The 17,265-nt window shown below is 52.9% G+C and overlaps 1 protein-coding gene across 8 annotated transcripts in view; it reads right to left on the minus strand.

Annotated features, from left to right (window-relative positions):
* The window catches only part of EIF4G3 (eukaryotic translation initiation factor 4 gamma 3), a 150,847-nt gene extending 138,550 nt beyond the window's left edge, over positions 1-12,297 (minus strand). For 5 of the 8 annotated variants that reach the window (XM_065696190.1, XM_065696187.1, XM_065696188.1 and 2 more), the window contains exon 1: positions 11,796-12,070. In XM_065696190.1, the coding sequence (XP_065552262.1) occupies positions 11,796-11,980 (185 nt within the window). In that variant the 5' untranslated portion in view covers positions 11,981-12,070. Of the gene's footprint in view, positions 1-11,795 lie in introns of all 8 variants that reach the window. The other 3 variants (XM_065696197.1, XM_065696191.1, XR_010616238.1) reach the window with 2 other exon arrangements.
* Positions 12,298-17,265: the final 4,968 nt, after the last annotated feature.

Consider the following 17,265-nt stretch of genomic DNA (forward strand, 5'->3'; position numbering starts at 1 on the left):
GTTATTGTAAAATCCTCTGTATTTCAAACACTGAGCTTAAGACAATTCACATCACAACACTCAAAACTCAAACTGAATCCCACTTCAAAGACAACAAATAGCCCCAAATTTGCACGCTTCTGTCCCCTGATCAGCAGCTGAAACAGCAGTTTCTGGCCTGGTACCAGCTGCCTGCATGCTCCCCAAGTGGCACTGCCCTGCTTCACCACTATCTGCTTCCAGGTAACCTGATAAACAGGCTTTGGGGTCTGGGTGTGAGGTGTGGAGCTGGGCACTGCCCCTACCAGCACAGCAATCTCTCCATTTCCAAACCCAAGAGAAGATTGGGATTGTTCGCTTTGTGGCTTTGGGGTTTTATTCCTTCAGAACAGTTACTTAACACACACACAGTCATTTCCACACTGAGTATATCCTGCAAACACAAAACCAGCTAACACTGAAGTCTGAACAGACAAAGCACAGAGGGACAGATGACACAACTAAAACAACACACGGAAGAGGGCAAACCAGGAGGAATCTGCCTCATCGCAGAGATAAGTAACGAAGCTTCTATTCAGCCTTTATTCAGCTACAGCCTGGAACAAACTCCCTGCGGGGGTTACAGTCCACCTTCCTCTGACTGGATCCAGAAAGTCAAACCTTATGTCTCTAGCTTCCTTTTAGCACCAGCAATTACCTGTATCTGGAAAACAAAGCTCCTGATACAGACACAAGTGCTGCAGGCTTGGTGGTGGCGATGTTAACCCGAGAGTCTGAATGTCTGTAATATCCTAAAAGGCAGCTTATTCTTCTCATCTTCCCGTGCATGCCATTAACTTACCTCAACCTCTGTACCTTAACCCCACAAATAAGTTACTACAGAGCTACAATCCACACACACCTCTCCTCTATAAGAGGATCAGGACCCTTCAGCAGCGACCGTGTATTTCCAAGGCAGGCTTTCTCTCTGTATGACAAGCAGGAATATCAAACAGCCCAGTACTTTACCATCTCATCCACTCTGCCACATTTCCTACAGTGTCTTTAGTACTTCATGCTGTGACTTCATGGGAAAATGTGATGCTCTGCTGGTCAATCCGTCAGGAAGCATCGCAGTGACAGCAGCATTGTCACCCAGACCCATGGCCCTGCCCTCTGCTGAGCAATAAATTCCGGCAGTTGGCTTCTCAAGAGTGTTAATGCTCATCTTGACTCCCAGTTTTGTAACGCCTCGTGATTCTCCCCCTTCCATAACCTCTATTTCAGCGGTTTATCAAAATGAAATGAAATCCTAAGTACGCTCTTGCCACATGCAGAGCTCATGTGACTTTATCCAAGCTAAAATCCTGTGTCATACAAAGTGAAAGCCTGAGGAAGCAGGCAGCTTGGGAAGACAGTGCAATGCACCTTACACTGCTGCACAAAACCATACTTCATTGTAGGATACAGGCTGGACAGGAGCTCACAGTCTCCTTGGTCCAATCCTCCACACATTCTATTTTTCCTCCTAAGGACTCTCAATTGCATCCTTACACACACCTCTACAGGGTGCTTCAAGAGAAAGAGTAATAACAACAATATATTTATCCCCATAGAGTCTGAAGAAGAGCAGTAAATGAGTCTCAGCGTTCTTCACCTAAGAGAAATCCTGCGCTGAATTCTGTTAGTCCTGCCTGTTGAATTCAGGCCACAAGCACACAGGTGGAGCACAGGGGGAAAGCTGAATCTGCTGCACGTGGCCAATGAGGAAGACTTCCAAGTACTCATCTCTCTCTGCACAGTGCAAAATGGCCTCTGAAGCAACACTACACAGCTTAACCAGCCCGGAGGTGTGAGGCAGGAAGATGGAGATGCCCTACACGGGTTGAGGAGAAGCTCCCCATGACCCAGCTTCAGTGAGCGCTTGAGCCCAGAACCCCCCTGTGCTGGGCTGCACCCCCAGAGCGTGAGCAGCAGCTCAGGGAGGGGATCCTGCCCTTCTGCTGCGCTCTGGGGAGACCCCCCCTGCAGCCCTGCTCCAGCTCTGGGGCAGCAGCACAAGAGGGACCTGGAGCTGCTGGAGCGAGGCCAGAGGAGGCCATGGAGATGCTGCGAGGGCTGGAGCAGCTCTGCTCTGGAGCCAGGCTGAGAGAGCTGGGCTGGGGCAGCCTGGACAAGAGAAGGCTCCTGAAGGGGAGACCTGAGAGCAGCTCCAGTGCCTAAAGGGGCTACAGGAAACCTGGAGAGGGGCTTGGGACAAGGGCCTGTAGGGACAGGCCAAGGGGAATGGCTTGAACCTGCCCGAGGGGAGACTGAGCTGAGCTCTTAGGCAGAAGCTCTTCCCTGTGAGGGTGCTGAGGCGCTGGCACAGGGTGCCCAGAGAAGCTGTGGCTGCCCCATCGGTGGCAGTGCTCAAGACCAGGTTGTTGCCTGTTTTACAGGTGCTGTTTTACAGCCTTTTATCAAACTAACTACCATGAAGACAAACACTAAGGTATGGGGAGAGGCAAAGAGAAAATCAAGAAAAGGATTTTCTCCAGTTTGAGAGCACTGAACACGGTCTCAAATGCTGACATTTTGCTACACTTCAGAACAGGAATGGATCATGTCACGCATTTTACACCCCTGTTGCAGGGCATCCCGGACGCTACTGTGAGCTGCAGCACAAGCAGCCTGCAGATACGCAGTTCTACAGACCACCAAACAGGCTGGTTCCAATACACTTCCTCTTTCTCCTTTGCAATTCAGAGACATTTTTGACCCAGCTGCAGCAGCACTGATGCCAGAGATCTTTTATGTCCCTCATTCCTAAGCAAAACCACCACCTTAACAGCAACATAATAAACCCAAGGACAGAGCTAGACCACAAGGAAAATCAATCCAAGCCTGGCGAGTGAACTCTCCCCCTTTGAGGAAGTATTTTCAACCTTCTCCTCCTGGAGGTGGAAGTTCAGCAGACTTCTCCAAGAGCTTCCAAACCCTGAGTGACCTTTTAGTTCAACCAGCAAGACCGCAAACTCCCTGATGGAGACCAAGAGTTATCCCTGCTTTCAACACATCCCAGCTTGGCTGCGTTCTTCCCCTAACAAACTCCTTTCAAACAGCAAGACCAACCTGTGCTGCCAACGGAGAAGCAGCTCTCCACCCTCCTCGGTGCTCTCCTGCTCTCTTGTTTTATTGCTGTGCTCCAGGTTCTTTCCACACACCCTTCACAGGTTAATTAATGCTCCTCTTGGATGATCAGCTGTCTGGCAATTCAGGCTTTTGAGCCACTCCACACCATAACTCTCAGCAAGGCACTCACATCTCACTAGAAAGCTCTCTGCTGACTGTCCCCACTACTGACATCCAGGCCATTCAACAAGACACTCTGGAAGCAGGTCCAGGCTATAAAACTCACATGTTCTTCAGCTGCCAGGATGGGAATTTGGTGACAGGACAATTCATTCATTTATTTAATGATCTTAATGTCAGCCTGAGTGGATAAAGTGAGCTTTGGCTTCAGCGAGCAGCAAGGGGACCGTGCCAAGTGCAGCAACAATTGGTTGGGTGCATGCCGGCAACACCAGGTACTTCTGCACAGACACTGCAATAGAATCTAAGTTTTGTGCGGGGGGGGTGGGAAATGGGAATATTCCAAGTTAAACTTGGTGCACAAGCTCAGCACCAGTTATTTAAACACAGTTTATTGTGCAGATGAACTTTTCTGTTTCAGTTTATAAAGTGGTTTGGAATGTGATCAATACAATTAAGCTGAACAGCTTTGGCTCATCAAAAATCACACTTTGCTATATTTGCATATCCACAAAAATTAGATCTGGTTTCTTTTGAAGAGACAGCCATAAAAGCACTTTGAAATACACTGTAAAACACAATAATGCTGAAGGAAAACATAAAACCCAAGTCAGACAGGTTGACAGCTGAATTTATTTCACAAACCTCCAACACAAAGCACAGAGCCCGTAAAAAGTGAACTATTCAAAGAGAGCCTGTCCAGTAACCAGCATTTGTATGTGTGTGAGCAGTGGAGAGAAAGGGCCTCATAAACTTTGCATTCTACCCCAACCTCAGCTCAAAGATGTCTCACCGGCTCAAGTACATCCCCAAGAGCATTTCCATGCTGAAGTTGGGCATGAATCACAACTGCTGAAACCCCCTTCCCACCGCACTCCAGCACGCGATGCACCATGAACTTCATGTTACAACTCACAACAAAGATGCCTTAAATGCGTTTTGATTTCTTGACTTGCCCCCAATGAGCAGTACAGGTTACATACCCTCAGCTATAGCACCCTGCCAGCTTCCTTTCCAGATGTAACATAGTTATTGAGTCTGTCCAATTCATCAGCTGCACGCTGCAAAATAAAGGGCCCAGTGTCAAGTCTACAGCATCTTCATCACCACAAACACAAATCCAAGACTTCAGACCAGATTCCATTCTGAATTTCACATCAGACTTGACGGATCTGCCGAAAATCTCCTGGCAGCCCAAGGACAGAAGGACAAATCTCACTGCAGAGTGGAAACGCACATTTCCTACAGACAAGGCCTTTCCTCGGGATGCTGAGAGCCTTTCAAAGACAGTGGCTGACTCAAAAACCAAAGCTGCAAGTAGTATCACTAAAAAAAAACCTTTCCCTTTGATACCTGTAGGAAGAGTCTCCGGCTTAGTCTGAAAAGACTGAAGACTTCTGTCACTGCTGAGCAAAATAAGCCCAGAAAAATGCCGGTTTCAAGGCCCAGTGACTTCTACGACTTCTTAATAAGGCATAAAAGAGGGAAATCTCTTTTTCAGACCACCGTTATTGCAGCCATAGCTTTAGCTGAAATGGATTTTCAAATGCCACCAGCAGGACCGACATTTAAATCTGACTACTCCTAGTAATTCAGTAACTCCACACAGTCACCCTCACATCAAACCGAAACACAAACACACAATCATCATCCCAACCCGAAAGAGAGAACTGATGCAATGTTTATTAGCTTCCACCTCCCAAAAGCTTTCCAAACCCCAGACAATCTGTGTTATTTAAGATCTTTAACTGCATTAACTCTTCCTGGCTCCGTGTTCACACAGCGTCAAGAGCAAACTCAAAGCCTGGCAGCAAGATTTCTTTGCCCACCACCCTGAGGCCGTACCACGGGCAGGCCATTCCCCTGGTGACAGGGCGAGAGCAGGGATGGGGTTTGTGTTTGTGACTTTGACAGAGTTATTCCCATGCAGAGCACAAGAGTCTCGTTCCTGCTGAGCTCAACCACTTGGAAAGAGCAGCTGCTCCACGCATCTCAACAAGTCCTGACCCATTTCAACCCTGCACCAACGGCTTTGGAGAAGGCTACAGGTATTGGTTGAGGACTGGATATGCTTCCTTTCAAGATGCACATTATAGAAGCCACTCTGCCTTTTTTCCAGGTATATTTCAGGCTCTAGAAATAGTTTCACTCTCAACCAGATAAAGGACACACAACAGAAACGTATTATTTGTGGTAGCAGAATTGCTTTAAACCTGATACAATCTTGGTGTGGGGAAACTTGGCCTTTCCTCTCCCCTTCATATGACTGCAAAGCCAATAGAGGTACAAACAATTCTTAGGTACAATCCAAACACACAGTGCATTGTTTTCCTTTCAGGAAAGAAGGAAAAATGTTGTCCCATTAACCCAGTTACGTGCCCAGCAGCAATTTGACTCAAGTCCCATCAGCAACAGCGTGCCATCACCTACTACGAGAAGGGAGCGTGTGTTCTGGGACACCTTCCAAACGTATATAATAAAACATAAGAATAACATGTACTAGAAAATTTCACTAGCCTAAAAGCTCATTTTGCTCTCTCCCTTTGATCCTTTCCTTTTTTAAGAACACATTCTATTTTCCTCTTCCAGCTGTTCCACATCATCATCTCCTATTTGGGAGGCAAAACCAAGTGGAGTTTGGAAAGGGAAGCTGTACACAGGAGAAGCTCTTCAAATTGCCACCCAGTGTAAAACACAGCACTATGAGAAGTCACAGCAACTGTTCCCTTAGAACAAAGAAAATGAGTTCTCCCAGTTCCTCCAGACCCCAGGGCGCACAGCTCCTGCACCCACATCTCCATGCCCCATAACAAACACTGCTTTGCTATTCCCCACTCATTCCAGAAGAGCCTGTGCCAGCAGACACAGTCACGGCACAGATGAAGTTTCCTCCTGAAGAACGCCTGTACAACAGTGCTACTGCCCATCTGGAATTCCCCAGAGTAAAAATTCCAGCAACTCTAATCATATCAGCGGATTTACACACAACTAAACTTGACACTTAACCAGCCCTGAAACTGCTGGCCTAGGGAGAGAAAGAAAATACAGGTTACTTATGACCACTGAAGAGAGCGCTTCACTAACTTACTGTGAAACAAAACCAGAGGAAATGCACCAGCTCCACACATCCCAGTGTTTGCTAAGAACATGGAAAAGCCTTTGAGCCCTCAGGTGATGGACAAACCCACACACAGAGCTGAAAATCCTGCTACATCCCAACATCTGAGAGGGAAGTTATCTGTTCCAAGTCTCCTATTACTCTCTCACCGACTTCTTACCATAGCTAAAAACACAGACTGGGTTCCAAAATCAGCACTGCACATTAAATAGGTATATATTGAAATGGCTGAAGTAACCTTCTCCTGCAGGCTTCTGCCAGAGAACCCACACGATCATGTCCTCAGATGAGGGGAAAATCAGCTGTGTGAAATCACATTGCTGGAAGAATCATTCTCTCCAAGTCTCCCAAAGCTGGTAAAGTGACATATCTGTGCTGTAACATGATTAGCTTTTGTCATTAAATAAGTTAAAGCTATTTCTGCCAGAGAGAACGCTAAGATGTGCCAAGGCTGGGGAACATCAACAGGGGAGATGGCAGAGAGGTCTAAAAGCACTTAATTTTTTGGCAGTACACTCACAAACCCGTTCCTGGTCCTCCCCTGCAGAAGAGCTGCTACCACAGGGAAAGCCTCCATGTTTTCAAAGCTTCCCTCCTGCTGCATTCCCTCCCAAGCTGTATGATGTCCACAGCTTCAGACACTCCCAAATGGAAACACTTCTCAGGCAACACTGCTGCTCTTCCTCCCCTTCATCCAGCCATGCTTTCAGAAAGCTCATTCCTGAACTCGGAAAAGCAGAGAGCAAGAACACCTCTGATCTCAGCCCCGCTCCTCCCTTCCTGCCCACCTCTCACCACTCCTTCTCTTTCTTGACCAGAAGGCTCCAAACACTCTTCCTGGCGAGCAGCTGCTGCTGGCATCTGGAAGGGGACTTCCAACCATGCTCTCGTTTCAGCTCCAGTTCAATGTCAAAGCTGCCCAGAAGCCAGAGCGGATCCACCTGAGGCAGAGGGGGGCCCAGCACTTCATGCAAAAGCCACCAGCATGCTCTTCAAGCTGACTTTAACGCCCAAGCAGCTTCCTGACCCCTGGGTCTTCATCTTCAAACCCATCACCAGCTAAACTCCAGGCAGCAGAGATGTTGCATCACACGCTCCAGAAAGAGGCACTTGAAGTGGAAGTAAGCAGAGAGGGAAGATGGCACTGGGGGTACCGCAGCAACCCAGAGACCCTGATCCTTCAGTGCACGCTGAAGATGCTCTCCTTGGAGAAATCCTTAGGCACATGACTCTCCAGCTCAGCTCCTTGCTCCACCAAGAGAAGACAGAAAACCCCACGCACCCAAATCCTCCTCAACAGTCTCGATTTAACCAGAGGATCATCAACACAGGCCTGCTCCAACAGCACAACCTGGCCTGCACCCGTACACCGGGTAAGTGCGGCCAGAAACTCATCCTGACTTCACACAGAGTCTCTTGCATTCCCAAAAGTGATCCTGTATCTCTTGAAGTTATCCCAGGCTTTGGAAAGCCGCTCGCATCCGGAAGATGCCACTCATCCGAGCAGGAAGCAGCACACTGCTTTCAGAAAGGGACTACAGCACAGTTAGCTAAAACAAACCCAGAAGAATTAAAGGCAACACTCAAGTACTGAGGCAACATCAGCAAACCCCACATTTCCATACACAGCAACAATGTACCTCACACAACACCCCCCCCCTCCAAACATCGACCCTTCCTCTCTGCTTCTCAGAAATGGAATTAAATTGGAGGAAGAAGGATTTTCAATGACTTTCTGTTAAAACCCACCCTGAAACTGCCACAATCACCTCACTGCAGTAACCTGAAAAACACGCATGGCCAGAGATACCCAATCCCACACTGGAACAGCCACAGTGATAGATTAAGGTCAAGTTTACTGGTCCCTGCACAGAGCCCATCAACAGCCAGGAAGCTGAACTCCCTCCAAACACAAGGAAGTTTGGAAAAGGAAACAAAAACCTACTGACACCAGCCCGGAGCCCATGATGGCTCCAGCTTGGTGCCCAGGTCAAGCATTAAATTAACCCTGCAGGGCCAGGAGACACAGAGCTCACCCACGTCCACCAGTTTGTCCTTCACAGCCCAATGTTTGCCCACATCCAGGCCAGGGCTGCGAGGAAACCAGTGACCTGATTATACCAATCCAGAGAATTCATTCCCAATGTGGGGACTTTGTAAAGAGCAGCTTAATGCAACAGACACGAATCCTTCAAAGTGGAAGTGTGAGGGAGAGTAAAGGAACACGGGGCAGTTTCACACGAGTCACAAGCAGCACCAAGTGAAGACTACAGAGGGACCTTCCTTGACATTTTTATGGAACAACTCTCATTACAGAACAACCAACTCCATCTGGAACTTCTTCCTCAGAGGTGTCTGAAAGCCAAAGCAGAGGTGGGCAGGTGGGATTTATTGTTGGGGATATCCCTCTGTGTGTCATTTCAGTTACAACCATCTCATCCCCCCAGCCAAGGGTCACAGTGTCTATACTGACAACTTCTGAGCACAATTCCTGCCTGAAACCAGGTTCAACTGAACACTCGCCACTCCCACAGCCGCAGAATTATCCCAACTTACTTCTACAAGGGGAATTTACCTTCTTGAAGCCACTGAGTTAAGGAATGTTCTCAAAGCTCTGTCTTGTCTTACAGCAGCTCCCATTAATTTCCTACTCAGCACATAACAATGAAACTCCCATCAAAACATTTCTGTTCTTCATGTCCATCACTCTCCAGCTTCACTTCCCTCCAAGAAATATATGTATTTTTTAAATCCCTTCTTCCCCTGTATTTTTCTTTTCCTTTCCACAAATGCACATGCTCTTTTCCTGCACAGTTCCCTCTCACACAGTTCTTTGCCTCAGTTACAAAGATAACATTTCATTTCACGACGTACGAAGTACTAAACCCACACGTGTTTTTGAAGACACAAAGTTCACCACATGGAAGCCCAACTCCGAGCCTCAACCTACCTATTAACATACAGTAATCCTTCACGTCAACAAATAAACCCTTGTGCTGCTGTGAAGAGGAGACCTCGCAGTGCTCTGCTCGCTCTGAGTCACCAGAAGCAACCTGCGACCGGCCTGTGTCTGCTGGAGGAGAACGCTGCTGCCTCAACAGTCGGATCAAAACAGAAAGGGAAAAAAAAAAAGAGAGAAACCCAAGAGAGCTAAAAATAAGGCTGAACTCGGATGACCCTCTGCACTCCAGTAAATCAGAGCTGAACTCTGCTCCCCGCGCTCGCTCCTGCGAGGTAACAGCTTTTGTTTACTACCTGGAAGCCAACAGGAGTTGCAGCGGAGGCTCAAACTCACCAGGACATCCCATCACCTAAAAGGCACCACGAACACATGGAGGGGTTTGTCCACGCCACAAGCACAGAGCAGGGGTTTGTAAATTTACTGCGGGTCAAACAGTGTGTTCTCAAACAGGCATGGCTAGAAATAAAAATCAGACTTCCTTACTTCAACCTCCTCACTCTATAATGCCAACTCCTCACATCTACCCTGTACTCCTCTGTTCCTCTCCACCTCTTGCTCCGAGTGCCCAGTTAGGTCCCCATGATGGGACACGCTGCCAGAACACCTCCAGCTCCATCGGGGTCTCGCCTGCTGCTTCCGAGCCTTTTTACTTTCAGCCTGACCTCAGATGTAAGCCCCAGCTTCACCCCTCGTGTGCAAGGCAACTTGTGACAACACCCACCAAAAGCCACGGCGTCCGCCTGTCTGAGCTACAACAGCACAGCCACTCTCACAAACCACCACCAAGCTCTCCCCCGACCACGGCGGGGAAGGATTCAAGTCCCTCCACAGTGTTTTTACTGATTCCTTCAAATCAAGCGCTTTGGAAAGCACAGCACACTCCTGATCCTAGAGCCAGGCACACTGCAATTGTCAAGGCACCCAAGTGTCACGTTCCCTGTTAAAAGGGATCTTTTCCAGACAAACCAGCACCTTGCAGGGCAGGTCAGCTGAGCACAGGCTCACTGGCCGGCATTCCCACTGTAACACTTGGCACATCACTCAAAAGTGAGCAAATTTCCCCTGAGCAACAGTTTTACTCACCACCACCCCGCTGACTCTGCAATGACAGCACCTTCCCACTTAATTCCTTCTCCCCTAAAGCACAGGCTGGAATTCCAGAAGAGGACCCAGCGGAGGGGAGCGCGTCCCTCCGTGGCACTCCGAAATCTTGGGAGGCTTTTCACTTGACCCAAACAAATCCCTAACGTCAACAGTCTCATGGTTTAAGCAACGCATTTGTTGTCATGGCAAGACCGATTCTTGCCGGAAGCTCGAGAAAACAATGGACCTAAACTGATGAGAGAAGGGCTTGGTTTTCCCACCTCAAAAATGAAAGTGAGAGCAAGAAGACGCTTGCACACGGGGAACACTGTTCTTGAAGAGCACAGGCAGCCTCACACGGCTGGAAAAGCCCTCAGCACCTAAAACACCCTCTTAAAACCCAAGCTGCTACCACCGACCAACAGCGAAGCACCCTCTTCGGTGCTGCCGGCCCCGGCACAGCCACACCATGCCTGGATAAGAGCAGATTTCCCCCAAGTGTGCTTTGCACTTCATGCTCCCCCCCCCCACCATTAGAAACTCCAGTTTGGGAGGGAGGAAGAGAAGAGCCAGTTCGCCAGGGGATGCTGCGGGACGGGAACAAAACCTCACCCCACTTTCCTGCTGATCCCTGCAGTATTTCCCTCCTGACTTGGGGCCTAGTGGCAGCACAGAAGCAAAGACCTTTAAGAAACATTCGCAGCCGCCGCCGGCCTCTCTTTGTAGCAGGGGCCGTTCTGCGGTGGGGCTCTTGCCGCGGGACCCTTCCCCTCCCCACCACGCGTGGCCCCGCAGAGGAAGCGGCTCTCAAGCACAACGCTCTGCCCGCGCCTCACCCGCACCGAGGAGGACAAAAAAATGGCCATAAAAGAAAGGAATCCCAGGAAAACCGGCCCCCGGCTGGGAAAACCCGCCTGGAAAACAACAGAGCCAAAGCACTTACCTGGGAGCACCGCAGGTACGACCGAGGAGGGGTGCGTAAGTTTACCCTTGGGGGTCACCGCTGCTCGGAGGGGGGGGGGGGTGGAAGGGGGCTGAGGGACCCTCTGCTTCCCCAGGGGAAGGGGGCGAACCCCCAAAGCAGCCCATGAGCAAAGGGGGGGGGGGTGAGGCACCCCCTTTCCCGCACCACCCCAGCAGGTGCAGCCCCCCCTCTGCAATGGGGGGGCACAAACACACACAAACACACGCAGAAAGGAGCGGGGGGCCCCAACCGCCACCCCCCGCGGGACGCCCCCTCCCCACACACACACAGCCCGGGGCTGAGGGGGCCCCCGCGGCCCCGAGCCCCCCCCCCCCCCCTCCCCGGGCCCCGCTCGCTGTGGGGAAGGGGCTGCCGCCCCCCGCCTCCCTCTCCCCCTCCCCCGGGGCAAAGGATACTGCTGGGGCGGCTGGGGCGGCAAGGCCCTGATGTTGGGGTGAGGCGCCGGCGCCGCCGCCGGGTGAGGGGGAGCCGGGGGGGGAGGCGGCCCCGCCGCCGCTGCCGCCGCCGCCCCGCTCCCGGGGCCGGTCCCCGCCGCCGCCGCCGCGCCGGGTTTCAAAGCCGCCTTCTGCGGTAAACTCATCGCCAAGCGGAGCCACCACCCCCCGGCGGGGAGCGGGGCCGGGGCCGGGGGGGAGCCGGGGAGCGGGCCGGGGGCCGGTACGGCGGCCGGGGCAGCGCGGCGGGCCGGCACCGGCGCCGGTCTCCGTGACAACGCGCCTCCCGGAGGGCTCGGCGCGGGGAGGGGACGGGAGAGGGGCCGGCGGGGAGGGGAGGGGGGGAGGCGGCTCAGGCCGCGCTGCTCATGAGCCGCCGGCGGCGGGGGGTCTCGGTCCCCCTCCCCGGGGGCAGCGGAGCCCTTCGCGGTGGCGGCTCTCGGGCGATGCCGGCGGATTTTCCTCACTGAAGTAGCGGAGCATCAAACATGGCGCTGCGGCCGCCTCCAGCAGTCCGGCAGGACGGACGCTCGGGCGCCTTCGGGCCGCTCCGGAGCCGCTCGGCCCACCGGCGCTCGGCAACCCTCGGCTCTTTCCGGAACAGCTCGCTGGCGAGCGGCGTTCGGGAAACCTCGGCTTCTTCCGGAGACCTTCGCGGGCGCACGCGTTCTCCGCGCCGCCTTCTCCCCTCCCTCCCCTCTCGGCCCGGCACCTCCCGTGACCCCCGCGCTCGGGAAACATCGGCTCTTTCCGGAGACGGGGGCGTGAGGCATTTCGGGAAACTCCGGACCGACTCGGGTGGGGAGGTCCCGCCCAGCCGGGAGGCGCTTGGGGCTCTTCGGAGCCTCTCGGCAGCGGCGAGCCCGCGGCTTCGGGCGCGTTCGGCTTCTCCCGGAGAGACTTCGGCAACGCTCGGCTCTGAGGGAGCGGCCTCCGAGCGAGGCGGCCGGGAGCTGTTACCCGGCCGCGCACTGGTGGCCCTGGACCCTAAACTGCCTGAAAACCTCATCCCCGGCCCCACCGCCGGCCCTGCGGCCCCCGGCCACATGCCAGGCTCCCGAGCCGGCTGGCAGGGGCAGCCCCGCAGCCCCCCACAAGGGCCCTGTCGGCTGTGAGGGAGCCCCCTTGGCAACGGACATGGCGCAGGGAGCCCCTCAGGGCCTGCGCTGTGCTGACAGGCGCCCCAGCGCCACCGTCTCCAGCCCTTCACACCGCTCACCACCAGCGCCAGATTGAGCTCGGCCGAGGCGAAGGCGGTTTGTACCCTCTCGGGGAGATAAAAGGGACCTCCGAGCAGATTTCGAGCAGCAGCCGCATTGTCCTGACTTGTCCTGCCCCGCCGCTGGCTCATTCCAGCCGCCTGGCACCTCCCGGCGTTCCTGCCGCGCCGCACGTCCCAGGGAGACGCTCCCAGCGCGGGCAGGTATCGGCACCCTCGGTCGCCAGCCGGGGCCACCCCAGCTGCCCCAGGGAGGTTCTCCGCAGCTGGTTTGCATCCCGGCTCCTGCGTGTTCTGGGCAGCTGCAGGTTTAGGAGGAAGGTAATAACTTTAAAGTGATGGCAAATAAACTCTTAGAAGAGAAAAGCTTCCTTTATTACAGTGAACAGTTCCCTTGGTGGTGTGTTCAGGCACTTGGCAAGGAACTGGTGCTGCGAGTGAAAGCTGGCAGGAGAAAGGTGGGTTTTCTTTAGCGTGCAGGACCCCTTCCCGATGAGTCACCTCTACTCGCATCTCCCCAACAGCCCTATTTGCAGACAGAATAGTAATGTTGTTGTTATAGAACACAAAGCCTGAGCAAGCTGGAGCTATGGAGCCTGGAGAAGAGAAGCTGCATGGAGACCTCAGAGCAGCTTCCAGTGTCAAGGGGGTTACAAGGATGCTGGAGAGGGACTCTTCGACAGGGACTGCAGTGATAGGACAGGGAGTGATGGGTTCAGACTTAAAACAGGGGAGATTGAGCTGAGCTCTTAGGCAGAAGCTCTTCCCTGTGAGGGTGCTGAGGCGCTGGCACAGGGTGCCCAGAGAAGCTGTGGCTGCCCCATCCCTGGCAGTGCTCAAGGCCAGGTTGGACACAGGGGCTTGGAGCAAGCTGCTCCAGTGGAAGGTATCCCTGCCTGTGCAGGGGTTGGGACTGGATGAGCTTTAAGGTCTCTTCAACCCAAACCAGTCTGGGATTAGAAAGAGGAGAGTCTGGACTCTTGCTTACTGGAGAAAACTCAACCCAGGACCCAGATTAGTGACAGGGTCTTGAATCCATTTTTCCCTTTGAGTCAGACTTTAAATTTTTCCAGTGTGGTTTGCGTGGGTCAGGTGTAGGACACAGCACCTGCCTGTGCACACACATGAGGGCTGCAGCGTACCCCAAAGCTCACCACCCCCCAAGGTGTGATCTCAGGAGAAGAGCACCAGCCTCCAGGAAAAGCAGCCCTGTGACATGAATAGTTTCTTACTTACTAAGGTGCTATCTACAGGGTACAGCAGCACCAAACGAGCACACTGTGTAGTGCCAGAAGCTATTAGTGGAGCCGGTGGCAGAAGGAAGATGACTGGTGTGCTTGCTCAGCCTGGAGAAGGTTCCTGGGAGACCTTAGAGCAGCTCCCAGTGCCTAAAGGGGCTGCAGGAAACCTGGGAGAGGGGCTTGGGGCAAGGGCCTGTAGGGACAGGCCAAGGGGAATGGCTTGAACCTGCCCGAGGGGAGACTGAGCTGAGCTCTTAGGCACAAGCTCTTCCCTGTGAGGGTGCTGAGGCGCTGGCACAGGGTGCCCAGAGAAGCTGTGGCTGCCCCATCCCTGGCAGTGCTCAAGGCCAGGTTGGACACAGGGGCTTGGAGCAAGCTGCTCCAGTGGAAGGGATCCCTGCCTGTGGCAGGGGCTGGAACTGGGTGATGTTTAGGTCCCTTCCAACCCAAACCATTCTGTGGTTCTATGATTCTATTTAGTTCCCCTTTCTGTGCTTTTTGCTCTGCTATGGGGTAAGGGAAATGCCTGGGATGGGGTGAGCTCACATCTACCTCAAATGGTGTGTGGAAAATGGGGTGAAATAGCAGTAAGTTGGTTGTTTTGAGGGTAAAAAGCTTTGCCGGACTGTAAAGAAGTCCTGAATGGGCACTAGTTCCATCTGCAGCCAGGAACAAATATTTAAAGAGGGCTCCAGGTATTTTTTCCCGAGCCAGTTTCTCTCTGCAGCCTGCTTCCCCACCAGGAAAACTGAAGAGACAAATGGAAGGGACCTCTTAAGTGCCCTCCTACTTCCCAAAAATGGGTGAACAAAGGAGGAACTTTCATCATGGTAGGGGGGTTGCCCAAGGACTGACATAGATCTCCAGCCACCCTGGAGAGCTGCTGCCCTGCAGCACGTCTCAGCTGGCTGCTGGGAAGATGGATCCACCTCCACAGCTTATAAAGACTTTGCCATAATAACTTGTGTGGTCTGGGGGTGTCATTGTCCAGCACCCAGGATGGACCAGCTCCCAGGCATGGCACATCTGGTACACCCCAGAGCAAACTGACATCCATGGCTCCCTCTGTTCCACAGCAATAGCTGCTGTAAACACAGCTGTGCCGAGCCTCCCAGCCCAGGATCTTTAGAGAAATCACCTCTTTTTGCCAATTTAGAAAGGAAAAAGCAGCATTTTCAACATGGTATCTGCTGAAGCTCCTGAAGCGTGAGCCATGTGATGGAGCCAGGCTCCTGGCTTTGCTCCTCTAGAATCTACATCCTCCCCCAGCCATCTTTTTACCATCTTATTTTTTTCCTGCAAGAAAAAGCAGACACATCTCTGTTCTGTACTACCCCATGTAGGATGATTTGGCCAACAGAACCTGCAGTTTTGGCGAGCCCAAACAAGTGCCAGCTGGATTCACACCCTTCCTACCGCCTCTGGCTCCTCTCCACTTCGGTTTTTCTCCCATTTTTCCTGCTAACTTTATTAGCACCTGGGAACTGATGTGTCACCATGGGCAGCTTGAGTTCACAGCGCTGAACTCTTGTTCCACAGCATCACCAGCCCTTTCGCCAGTCCCACTGGTCTGTCAGGTACTTGGGCACAGCACAGATGCTCTCAGCCATGCAGCAAAGAGCATAGTAGGAACACCAGAGCTGTCGGTGAACTTGGAGAAATAAAGGATTGGGGTGTCGCTGGGAAATGGCTGTTTTCCTGCAGGGATTGTGATAAAGAGGAGAGCGTAAAGCACAAAGCTGTGGTCCTGAGATCAAGTAGGACACACAGCCTCATGGCTGCTCAGCTCTGGGTGAAAACCAATGCGCTGAGCAGGGCCCAAGCTGTGAGATGGGACTCAAGCCTGCACATCACCTCCCATTTGTTGGCCTCCTTCCTTCAGGGAGGTCTGGTTTGCTCAGGGAAGCTTTAGGCCGTGAAATCTGATGATCCCAGTAGGTAACCCCAGCCCTGTTGTGATGTGTTGGGGATTAGATCCTGCGTGGAGGGAGCAAACTGGGAAGGAGACCTTATAACAGTCTTCTGATACCTAAAGAGGCTGACAAGAAACCTGGAGAGGGGCTTTGGACAAGGGCCTGTAGGGACAGGCCAAGGGGAATGGCTTGAACCTGCCAGAGGGGAGACTGAGCTGAGCTCTTAGGCAGAAGCTCTTCCCTGTGAGGGTGCTGAGGCGCTGGCACAGGGTGCCCAGAGAAGCTGTGGCTGCCCCATCCCTGGCAGTGCTCAAGGCCAGGTTGGACACAGGGGCTTGGAGCAAGCTGCTCCAGTGGAAGGGGTCCCTGCCCATGGCAGGGGTTGGAGCTGGATGAGCTTTAAGATCCCTTCCAACCCAAACCAGGCTGGGATTCCATGAGAAGAGTTCACATGGGTGGGTGCAGCCTCCTGCAGCCTCAAAGGCTGCCTTGGCCCCACCAAACCTATGAACAAGCTCCATTTCCAGCCCATTTTGGAGGTTCTAGCAAGCTCCACGGCAGCGCCTCCCTCTTTGGCCTTCTTCCGCCTTTTCCCCCACTGATCCCCTTCCAACACCTTCCAGGCAAAAACCGAAAAGAACATCAAACCCCCGTTGCCAGCCCTGCTCCGAGCACTCCTTGTTCCTCCTCCTACCCTGGCTCAGCCCCTCGGCAAACGTCTCTGCCCTCGGGGCACGGCTGAGCACGGAGCAAAGCAAATACCACCCAGGATCGGGCAAGCCCACGGCAGGAGCTGGCACGGGAGTGAATGATTCACCTCCTGCCTGCTCCGCCTCCACCTCTGCCTCCCGAGAGCCAAACACCCACCGAGGCAAACACCGTCACTCCAAGCCCACCATAAGCAGCTTTAACCACAGCATCCCCCTGCCACGACACAAGCTGAGGCTCCCTACACTGGGGTTGTCCGTTCTGTGGTGGCCAAGCCACCACCAGCCTGGTGTCTCGGTACAAATACACGCCAGAGAGCCAAAATATTTCCCTTTTGGATGGTTAAACCA

This window comes from Lathamus discolor, chromosome 16 (genome assembly GCF_037157495.1).
Source record: "Lathamus discolor isolate bLatDis1 chromosome 16, bLatDis1.hap1, whole genome shotgun sequence".
NCBI lineage: Eukaryota > Metazoa > Chordata > Aves > Psittaciformes > Psittacidae > Lathamus > Lathamus discolor.